Source organism: Geotrypetes seraphini, chromosome 13, assembly GCF_902459505.1.
Source record: "Geotrypetes seraphini chromosome 13, aGeoSer1.1, whole genome shotgun sequence".
In the NCBI taxonomy this organism is placed as follows: domain Eukaryota; kingdom Metazoa; phylum Chordata; class Amphibia; order Gymnophiona; family Dermophiidae; genus Geotrypetes; species Geotrypetes seraphini.
In genome coordinates, this window is record NC_047096.1 from 67,605,237 (window position 1) to 67,617,346 (window position 12,110).

The window sequence follows — 12,110 nt, forward strand, 5'->3', positions numbered from 1 at the left end:
ACCGACCCCTGCGGAACACCACTCGTGACCCTCCTCCAGTCTGAGTATTGGCCTTTTACTCTTACCCTCTGCTTCCTCCCCGCCAACCAATTTCTAATCCATCTGTGTACATCTCCTTCCACACCATGATTCTTCAGTTTCCGAAGTAGGCGTTCATGGGGTACCTTGTCAAAGGCTTTTTGGAAATCTAAATATACGATGTCTATGGGGTCCCCTTTGTCCATCCGTTTGTTAATTCCTTCGAAGAAGTGCAGTAAGTTCGTTAGGCACGATCTCCCCTTGCAGAAGCAATGTTGGCTTGTGATTAGAAGTTTATTTCTTTCAAAATGCTCATCGATGCTGTCTTTTATCAGCGCTTCCGCCATTTTCCCCAGAATTGAGGTCAGACTCACCGGTCTGTAGTTCCCCGGGTCACCTCTCGATCCCTTTTTAAAGATGGGCGTAACATTGGCTATCTTCCAATCTTCCGGGATCACGCCTGTTTTCAGGGATAGATTGCAAACTTGCTGTAGTAGTTCCGCTATTTCCTCCTTTAGTTCTTTCAGAATCCTTGGGTAGATTCCATCCGGGTCCGGCGATGTGTCCGGCGAGTTTTTAATTTTTCTAACTGCCTGCGTACGTCTTCAAGGCTTACTTGCATGGATGTTAGTTTATCTATTTAGGCTCCTTTGAAGATTTGCTCAAGTTCCGGTATGTTGGATGTTTCCTCTTTTGTAAATACAGACGAAAAGAAAATGTTTAGTCTTTCCGCCACTTCTTTCTCCTCCTTCACCACTCCCTTCCTGTCTCCTTCATCCAGTGATCCCACCTCCTCCCTTGTTGTATGGGTAGCCAGTGCAGTTTTTTCAACATGGGAGTTATATGAATACTCCTTGAAAACCCTGTGATTAATCTTTCAGCAGTGTTGATAAGCATCTGCAAAGCCCTCAACTTCCCTTTCACAACTCCCATGTAGAGTGAATTACAATAATCCACTGTACTCAGGGACTCTCTGAAAACATTTTGCATGGAGATCTTGAATTTGAACTTTATACTACTATCCCCATGATCAGTAAGGGGGGGGGGGCGGTCTGCCTTGGGCACCATCTTAGTGAGGGCACAGGCACACGTCCTCCTCACCATGCCCCCACTCTTTCCCCCCCCCCTGCCATGCATGCACGCCGCTTCCTTTCCCCTGTAACATTCCTAGTGCAAGCATCAACCCCCAACCTGCTGTCGCGTCAGCATTGACTGTTCCTCTGACATCACTTCCTGGACCTGTTCCTAGGAAGTGATGTCAGCGGCAGAGCTGGCACAACAGCAGTTTGGTGGTTGCTACTTGCACCAGGAACGTTACAGAGGTTCCATGACAACATTCCTGTCAACAGTTCCAGCTTCTTCATCCACAGGATCTGTTCTTCCCTTTGACTATACAGATCTGCCTTGAAATATTCCACTAGAGGTCTTAAATGAAAGGGGTGCTATAGGTCATACCATGTCGCCTGCTAGTATAAAAGAGTAGTTAATCATTCACAGGAATATTTGAAGGCAATCTCCTTATCTGCCTTGGATGCCAATCTATTTCCTGTTGCAGTTCAAGGTCTAATAGATTGGAAATGTAGAACTTCCCTTTGCTAAATTCATGTTGGTTCTGTTCAGTAATTCTGTGGTTTCAAAATGGCCTTTACCATTTTGCCCAGCACTGATCTGATGCTCATCACTCTGCAGTTTCTCGACTCAGATCACCCCTGGTGCCTTTTTTTAAAAAATGGCATTACATTGTCCACCCTCAAACCCTTGAAAAATATAGTAGATGTTAATGATAAGTTATAGATTGCAATCAATAACCCCAATTTCATGTATGAGATCTTTCAGAGCCCATGGAGGGGCATTTTCAATGTGACATCTAAATCTAATTTAGGACATCTTGCTGAAAAAGTCTAAAAGTCAAGTGGCAAACAGTGATTTTCAAACCAAACAAATGTCTATCTTTTTGTTTCAAAAATTACAGTTTTCTAGATGTTTTTGTGCTCAGTGCATCTATCTTTTGGTATAATTTTTTGGAAAAAAAAAAAAAATTCTAGAGAAAAACACAAAAATAAGCATTAGGATGGCTGGGGGCTAAGATTCTTAGTAAATTGTCACCCAGACATACCTGCAGAGCAGTGGAGCAGCCTAGGGGACACTGCAGTGGACTTCACATACAAAGTCCCAGGTACACATCACATCATAACTCCCTTATATTGTATAGTGAGTCCTTCAAGAATAGTGTGGCGCAGTGATTAAAGCTGCAGCCTCAGGGTTGTGGGTTCAAACCCGCACTGCTCTTTGTGTCACATATTCTCCCCATTGCCCCAGGTACATTAGATAAATTGTGAATCCAGACAGACAGAGATTAAAGCTTGAGTACCTGAATAAACTCATGTAAACCATTCTGAGCTCTCCTGAGAGAATGGTATAGAAAATTGAATACATAAATAAAATAAATACTGTACACTGTACTGTACATTTAAGCCCTTAAGCCTGCAGGTGTCACCTATATATACCATAGGTCAGTGGTCTCAAACTCAAACCCTTTGCCGGGCCACATTTTGGATTTCTAGGTACTTGGAGGGCCGCAGAAAAAATAGTTAATGTCTTATTAAAGAAAAGACAATTTTGCATGAGGTAAAACTCTTTATAGTTTATAAATCTTTCCCCCCCCCCCTTGAAGACCTGCATGTTTCCCCCTTCTTTGCAGCATCCTCCAGCTTCCCCCCCTGGCCTCCCGGTCTTAGTTTCAGCTAATTACCGCAGCCTGAAAAGAGGATTGCAGTGCTATAGCGTTCCTTGCAGGCTGCTATCGGCCTCCGCAGCATGTTCCCTCTGCCGCGGTCCCGCCCCCTCCTCTGACATTAGGGGCAGGATCGTGGCAGAAGGAACGTGCTGCTGAGGACAACGGCAGCCTGAAAAGATTGCTGCAGCACTGGCAATCCTCTCTGCAGGCTGCGGTAATTATCTGAAGGTAAGAGCGGGAGGCCAGGGGGGGAAGCCGGAAGACGGTGTAAAGAGTGGGCAGCACTAGTACAGACAGCACTAGTACGAACCACGGGCCACACAATAGTACCTGGTGGGCCGCATGTGGCCCCGGGCTGCAAGTTTGAGACCACTGCCGTAGGTAGAGTAGATATTTTCTGGCATTTGAAGGGTTTACACTTTCCAACACAAGTGTACCAGTTAGAGTGGGACGTGGGCTGGGTTCCCTTCTCTGCAGTCTACTGCATCTACCACTATGTTATTCCAGGGACGTGCTTGCTGCTCTAAGAGGAATAGCCATTATAAAGAATCTGCTAGTATCATAGAGCCTGGAATGTACTGTTACATTCACCTCTTAGGGGGATGGGAGGAAGTCAGTGCCTTCATCCTTCCAATGGTCATCTGGTTAGTTCGTACACCTTTTTAGCACTTAGTCATTATTGAAACAAGTCTAGACAAAAAAATGGCTTATTATTTGACTTGGATGATTTCTCCATGTTCTGTTATTGCAGACAATTAAATAAGACACTTCCACAATAGTAAAATGCACTGTGTCAGATGGTATGTGGATAACACAGTACAGGCCAGAAAACCATTTCCAAATGGAGGAAAAAGCCTCAGACAGGGGCCCTCCCACCTCCACAATGGTGGAATAACGATGGTGGAGCGTTCATTTCATTGGCTAAAAAACCTCCTTTAAATGAACCAAGCACTGTGCTGTGTTAAACTTGACTTGGAAGATATCATAAGATAGATGAAAAAATGAATTCAACTTATCTTCCGTTGATCGGTACACCAATGGTGGCCAACGTTTTGCAATTTGCCTGCCTCAGGGTGTAATGTATCCAATCAAGCTTTAGTTCGGACGCTAAACGTGTCTCCTGCATCCAAAGTTTGCAGACAAAACATCCAAATCATAAGCCAGCCTTAGACCCACCCAAAATATACCTTAGACATTCCACCTTGTAATTTAGGTGAACTGCAGCGAAAAACATCCTAAATATGAGTTTCAAAAATCATGATTTGGATGTTTTTCCAAGAAAAACAGCCAACTTCCACTTAATGCAGTCTTTTGAGCTCCTAAGTGTATACCATCCAGTCCAGGTGATTTGCTACCCCTTAGTTTGTCAGTTTGCTCTATTACATATTCCAAATTTGTTTCAATTTTTCTGAATCACTACCATCAAAGACTAATTATGGCTTTAGTATCTCCCCAACATTCTCCTAAGACAAGACTGAAGCATAGAATTAATGTAGTTTTTCTAGTGTGGCCTTAGCAGGTGCAAATCTCCCTGCTGACTGTTTTTGCTCTGTGCAGTTTTCAAAAATTTGTTTGTACTTCTCTTTTGAGAAATAGTCCAAAGTACTTAGGGAAAACTACCCATGGATTTTGCACCTACCAGCATAACTTTGAAAATTGTCTTCACGTGGCTTCTATTTCACAAACTGCCACACTGTATTGTTATTCAGTTCTTCAGTACATGGCAGAGACTATCTCAAGGATTTAGAATGAATAGCACAAAGTTGCTTTTTCAGAAAAAAAAAGTTTATTGTGATGCAGATGGGAGCAACAGATGGTTTAGCCTAGTTGGTTCTTAGTAATTAGTATAACATCATCCAGTAACATATCACACTGTAATTCATAGGCTTATGGTCATTTAGAGGCGCTGAGCCTAGATTAGCAATATTTTTTTCTGCTTTTTTGCACTGCTACTTCTTCAGTTTATATTTTCTTCCCTTATCTGTTCCTGGGATGAGACAATCTTTCCATCGACCATGTCTGTCACAATGGTCTTAATCATTCTAGTTCTTGCTGGATCTGAAAAATGAAATGGCAAAAGGTTTTAAATCTTGAAAAGCTGCCACTTAAAACAAACATAGGGAACATGAAAAGTTAAGAAACTGGAACATTATAATGCCTCTGTATCGCTCCATGGTGTTATCCACACCCACAGCGGTGTTAGGCGCTGGTAGGTGCCGGAAGAGGTGCGATTCCGGTGCCTTTTATTTAGATGCCAGTAGGTGCTTTAATCACAGTTTGAAACTGTGTTTCTGAATTAACTCAGGTGCAGATGCTGTTTATAGAATTTCCCCCTAAGCGCAGGGGTGTCAAAGTCCCTCCTCGAGGGCCGGAATCCAGTCGGGTTTTCTGGATTTCCCCAATGAATATGCATTGAAAGCAGTGCATGCACATAGATCTCATGCATATTCATTGGGGAAATCCTGAAAACCCGACTGGATTGCGGCCCTCGAGGACCGACATTGGACACCCCTGCCCTAAGGCAATGACCCTAACCAGAAAATTATCAGCCTACCCAGGTAGTCCATGGGCACAGTTTGGACAGAGCCAGAGGTTATCCAGTTAGCTGTCTGAATATTGTCACTAATTATGTAACACCACCAGTCAGTGCTGATTCCTGTCCTGGATATTCAGTGCTGGCCGGTACCCAGATACAGGTACTGAAGATCCTGGTGTCTTTCTACTTGTATCTACTGGAGTTTTTTTTAAAAAACATTCACAACTGCGGCTTAATAGTAGTCCCTTTGAAATTGTGATTTTGTTTTTATATTATGCATATGACACCATAGGAGCCAGCTCAGTGAGTGCTGTGGGTGAAGGAAAATTTGGGACAAACACGTAGGATCTCTAAGGGAGTATCCTGTTTCCAACAGTGGCCAACCCAGGTCCCAAGTACCTGAGAGAAACCCAAAGAGTAGCAACATTCCAGAGCTGAGATTGTGATGTCATAATGCCTCATTCCACCAATGCCTAAGAGCCAACCTCATCAGTGATGTCACAATGTCTTGATTGTCCTATACTTGGCTCACCTAAGAACATAAGAATTGCCATACTAGGACAGACCGAAGGTCCATCATGGCCCAGTATCCTTTCCAACAGTGGCCAACTCAGGTCCCAAGTACTTAGCTAGATCCCAAGTAATAAAACAGATTGGAGAAGGTTATAATGCCGCTGTACCAGGCCATGGTACGTCCTCACCTGGAGTACTACGTACAGCACTGGTCGCCGTACATGAAGAAAGACACGGTACTACTCGAGAGGGTCCAGAGAAGGGCGACTAAGATGGTTATGGGGTTGGAGAAGCTGCCGTACAGCGAAAGATTAAAGTAACTGGGCCTCTTCTCCCTCGAACAGAGGAGATTGAGAGGGGACATGATCGAAACATTCAAGGTACTGAAGGGAATAGACTTAGTAGATAAGGACAGGTTGTTCACCCTCTCCAAGGTAGGGAAAACGAGAGGGCACTCTTTAAAGTTGAAAGTGGATAGATTCCGTACAAATGTAAGGAAGTTCTTCTTCACCCAGAGAGTGGTGGAATACTGGAACGCTCTCCCAGAGGCTATCGTAGGGGAAAACACCCTCCAGGGATTCAAGACTAAGTTAGACAAGTTCCTACTGAACAAGGACGTACGCTGGTGGGGCTAGTCTCAGTTAGGGCGTTGGTCTTTGACCAAAAGGGCTGCCGCGTGAGCAGACTGCTGGGCATGATGGACCACTGGTCTGACCCAACAGCGGCAACTCTTATGTTCTTATGTTCTGATTTTATGCTGCTTATCCTAGGAATAAGCAGTGGATTTCCCCAAGCCATCTCAATAATGGCCTATGGACTTCTTTTTTAGGAAAATATCTAAACCTTTTTTTAAACACCGCTAAGCTAACTGATTTCATCACGTTCTCCAGCACGGATGGGCAGATTGGACACACCATATGGTTTTCATATGCCTTCACGTTGTTTTTTTTTAGGAAAACACCCTCTAGGGATTCAAGACAAAGTTAGACAAGTTCCTGTTGAACCAGAACGTACGCAGGTAGGGCTAGTCTCAGTTAGGGCGCTGGTCTTTGACCAGAGGGCCACCGCGTGAGTGGACTGCTGGGCCCGATGGACCCCGGTTCTGACCCAGCAGCGGCAATTCTTATGTTCCTATGTTTTTAAGCTGGTTTAGTTGCACTGTTTATTTCCTTTCAAAATAATTCACATCCCTAGCAAAAGCAAAGGCTCGAATGGGTGCCCTAAGCCAGGGAAAAGCAAAAAAGATTGTGATGGAAAACATTGGATCACCTCTCTTGAACTCCTCTGCAGTTGACTGAGCCCGTGATGATGACCCGTACTCTGAATTTGATCCGTACTCCGATGTCGAATTAAACTGTGAAAATTGCGCATTCGTTTCAATGTTGCTGTAAGAAAAAAAAATCAGAAATATCAATTAAAAAACATTAGAGGAATATACAATAAATTATACAAAAAATTCCCCACAACTACAGACAATGTTAGTTTCACAAGGGGTGCATTCGTTAAGCAAAATTAAGCCCTTTGCAAACTCTCGTAGCTTATGACCACACACCGAGGACAGACATAAAAAATTAAACCCCCCCCCCCCTTTTAGAAAACTATAGCGCGATTTTTACCACCAGCCGCGGCGGTAACAGTTCCGACGCTCATAGAATTCTGCGCTACGGTTTTGTAAAAGGGGAGGTAAATATTAATATTTATTTTCACTATAGTTTATACAAAGTGGGTCACAACAAAGACATACACAGTAATAAAAAACTAGTTTTCTGTAGTGTTTTTTGTGAAATTAACATTGTCTGTAGTTGCGAGGAGTTTTTTGTAAGGAAAAAAGCAGCATATTTCAATAAAATTTCAGTGCATTATAGTTAAGAATTGTCCACTGTTTGCCATCAACACTTTTCCTCAGTTATCTATTGGGCACTAGATGTTGGGTATACAATTATGTCCCAGTAATAGTATACGGTCAGTTATATATGTATCTTAATTTGCTAGTTGGCACTTACCGTATTTTCACGCATATAACGCGCGTGTTATACGTGTTTTTACCTACCGCGCATACCCCTCGCGCGTTATACGGTATACAAAATTTTTTTTACATAGTTTCCACCCCGCCCGACGCCCGATTCACCCCCCCAGCAGGACCGCTCGCACCCCCACCCCGAACGACCGCTCGCACGCGCTCCCACCCACACCCGCATCCACGATCAGAGCAAGAGGGAGCCCAAGCCCTCTTGCCCGGCCGACTCCCCAACTTCCCACAATATCGGGCCAGGAGGGAGCCCAAACCCTCCTGGCCACGGCGACCCCCTACCCCCACCCCGCACTACATTACGGGCAGGAGGGATCCCAGGCCCTCCTGCCCTCGACGCAAACCCCCCTCCCTCCAATGACCCTCCCCCCCCAACAACCTCTGACCGCCCCCCCAACCGACCCGCGACCCCCCTGGCCGACCCCCACGACACCCCCACCCACCTTCCCCGTACCTTTGGTAGTTGGCCGGACAGACGGGAGCCATAGGAACTCTATGCGCATCAAAGCAATGCACAGCATTCAGCACACCAGCTGATGCTAAAAACCGCTTGTGCAGTTTTGTAAAAGGGGGGATTAATTAGGGCTAAATAGCGATAATTGGCTTTATTATGCACTAATTAATTGTTACGTGTATTACTCACGAACATCACTTAAGGCTTGATGTTCAGCCGGAAACAATTAACATTTTGCTGACCACTGCCAGCTTTTTTTCCCCCAGATATTCAATGCCGCGCCATATCCAGGCACCAGTGCTGAATATCCAGGCATGTGCAGCTGACTATAACCGAGCCAGTTAAGTGCGATAGTCAGCACTTAACCAGCTAAGATGAACCATATAAAGACAGGACTGTGTTTTGCAGGGCCCTCTTTATACGAGAGGATGCTGAAAAGTTTGCAGCCCAACCAAGAAGAGCATGACGTGGATAGGGTTCAATCAGTGATCTGAAACAATGTCAAAAAACATAGGATTTCATTTCTGCAAATTGGCACTTAATGAAATAAGATAACACTCTTTTCAGCGACATTGGCACAATAAAGCTCAGAATTTAGGAAGTTGGTTGGTTGGGCTGAAAACTTTCAGTACCCCCTCGTACAGTTATCCTTGTTGGTTAAGAGCTGAGTATCGGCACTTAACAGCTAAGTGCTGACTCCGCCCACAAAGTAGCTGGTTTCCTCCAGGAATTTGTCTAAACTAGTGTCCCGCAAACTTTACAGCACCGAGGCACACTGAACCCGGTGCTGCGGCCGGAAGGCACCCGGAAGTGCGCGGACATTGACGCAATGATGTCACATCCATGTGTGACGCCATCGTGTCGACGTCTGCGCAGGTGGAGACCCTCCAGCCAGACTCTGAACCTGTCCCTATGCCGGTGGGGGAGAGGAGAAGAGGCACTGGCGAAGAGAAGAGTCACCACGAGAGGCACGTCCTGTAAGCAGTCAGCTCGCCTCTCTCCTCCTTGCCATCATCTCGTGACAGTTTGCGATATACTAGTCTAAACCTTTCTTAACCCAGCTACGGTAACCACTGTTACCATGTCCTCTGGCAACAATTTCCAGTGCTTAACTATTCTTTGAGAGGCCGCTTGTCTCTCTTTGGTTAATAGTTTTGTAGGAGCTGGCAGAAAATTTCTCTAAGCGGCTGTCTTCTTCTATACTTTAGCTCCGAGGATCGGTGTCCCAAGAACCCTGAATATACTGCTGAAAGGGGAATTTCTATTTGTCCTATTTACTTTCCTTTTACCTGATATTTATTTATTTGGTTTTAGATCTCATCCTCCCAGAAAATCTCAGAACAGGTTTACATGCATAATAAAGCATATTTATATAAAGTGATGGCAGAACATTGTCTGACAAAGATGGCAAACAACATAGGGCTCCTTTTACTAAGCTGCAATAGCATTTTTAGTGCATGCAGAATTTTAGCCGCTGGAATTTTAGCTCAATGCTGGTGTTAGCGTCTAGCGTGCCCAGCAATTTAGCGCACGCTAAGTGCACACTAAAACTGCTTTTGCAGCTTAGTAAAAGGAGCCCCTAGTTAAAGCATGGTAAAACATATGGCAAAACATGGTATGGTGAGACACAGTATGATGGTGTCCTTCAGGCCTGCCTCCTGTGCATATAACCAACCACAGGGTACTATAGGAGGCCAGGGGCTGTTTATCTCACTAGAAAAAAATTCAAAGAAGAGCAACCAAGGTAATAAAGGGGATGGGACTGCTCTCGTATGAGGAAAGACTAAAGAAGTTAGAGATGGCTAAAAGGATATATGATTGAAGTCTACAAAATCCTGAGTGGAGTAGAACGGGTACCAGTGAATCGATTTTTTTTTTTTACTCCATCAAAAATTACAAGGATGAAGTTACAGGGAAAGACTTTTAAAACCAATAGGAGGAAATATTTTTTCACTCAGAGAATAGTTAAGCTCTGGAACACATTGCCAGAGGTTGTGGTAAGAGCAGATAGCGTAGCTCAGGGGTGTCCAATGTCGGTCCTCGAGGGCCGCAGTCCAGTCGGATTTTCAGGATTTCCCCAATGAATATACATGAAGTCTATTTGCATGCACTGCTTTCATTGTATGCTAATAGATCTCATGCATATTCATTGGGGAAATCCTGAAAACCCGACTGGATTGCGGCCCTCGAGGACCGACATTGGACACCCCTGGCGTAGCTGGTTTTATTGGGAGTATTTACATAGTACACTATTTACATAGTAATGAAGCTGCTCTACATGTTTTGTATCTCATTACTATGTAACATGGGTTATCAGAACTTTGCTTTCTGTAACTGCAGTTCAGCCAGCCCTAATAAATTCTGGGGTACCTTTACTAAACTATTCTAAGCATTAACGTGTTCTTAATTTTGGGAAAAAGGTGTACTGCAAAATATATTAAAGCATTTTTCAGTTTTTTATCTCTTAGCATGCGCTAATTGTACGGTCTTTATGTTAAAAAAAAATGGGGGGAGGGGGTGTGACATTATCCAACTAGCGTGCTCAGATTAGCAAACACTAATAAAATCCTGTTCTTTATTTTCATTTGAAGGGATGTACAAAATGGATTACCCTTTATAAATGTCTATAGGAATCATTTCTCTTTGTCAAAGTTTTTCATTACCCCAGCTCTCCATCCAGCAGGAGGCGGTAGGTTTCAATCTCCTTCTCCAGTCGGATCTTGATATCCAGGAGCTGCTGGTACTCTGCATTCTGGCGTGACATGTCTCCTCTTATCTCAGCCAACTGCTCCTCCATACTACCGATTGCACTCTGCATCCCTGCAATCTGAGTACAGTAACGGCCTTCTGTATCTGCGAGGGTGGCTTCCAGGGATATTTTCTGGTGGAAGGCAATGGTTGGTTAAGGTAGGTGGCTCTAGTGAGAGCAATCAACAACACTGTTTTATTATTAATCAGAACGCGTATGGATTCATTGACGTTATATAATGGGAAAAGAAGAGATTAAAAGGAAGTTTAAGAATACCAAATGGTATTGGAGGAATGCCATAAGACTCCCATTTTGTATCTCTTTCAGCTATTCCAGATTTTACCCTGAGTTTAGTTAGTCAGATGAACAGGTGAGTTCTTAAACATTATACTTTAAAATAATAATAATAAAAATAAAACCAAAGCAAGAGCTGGAATGGATGGAACACCTACGCTGTTAGAATCGTAAAATACTTCCTGATGGCATCTCATGACAAGATATTTTAGTAAATGTGTTCTCTGAACAGTGGCGTAGAGAGGGTGAGAAACGTCCGGGGTGGTGGTGCCCCTCCCCTTCCCTCTTCTCTGCCCCCCCTGCTCCTTCCCCACCCCTCTGCCACATGAATGCACCCCTTCCCTATCCCATATCTTTTTTAACTTCCCCATCACTTCCTAGGAACAGGATCCAGAAGTGACATCAGAGGGAGAGTCAATGCTGGCGTGAACAACAGGTTGGAAGAGATAGGAGTACGGTCAGAGCAGGATTAATTCATCGAGGACCCCTAGGGCACCCAAGTACACTTGGCCCCCCCTGCCCCGCCCCGCCCCGCCCCACCATACACCCAGGCGGAAACAGGAAGCTGCGTCAGAGGGAAGCTTTGGGCAAGCAGCACCATTTGTACAATTACAGTTCCTGTTGCCTTTCTTATCCGCGTTGCTTGCTTGTCTTACTTTCCGTCGATCGGGGTGGGGCCAGGGCCGGATTTTCCTATAGGCTAACTAGGCTTCAGCCTAGGGCCTCAAGATCCGTGTCACATTTTTTATAAAGGTTAGTACCAATAACAACATGTTTCAT

The 12,110-nt window shown here is 44.4% G+C and overlaps 1 protein-coding gene across 1 annotated transcript in view; it reads right to left on the reverse strand.

Moving 5' to 3' along the window:
• Positions 1-12,110, reverse strand: part of LOC117347130 — a 60,782-nt gene that overhangs the window by 35,560 nt on the left and 13,112 nt on the right. Inside the window, exons 6-8 of the mRNA XM_033917560.1 lie at positions 10,951-11,168; positions 7,074-7,189; positions 4,755-4,813 (exon numbers count right to left, since the gene is read on the reverse strand). Of these exons, the coding sequence (XP_033773451.1) occupies positions 4,755-4,813; positions 7,074-7,189; positions 10,951-11,168 (393 nt within the window). The remainder of the gene's footprint in view (positions 1-4,754; positions 4,814-7,073; positions 7,190-10,950; positions 11,169-12,110) is intronic.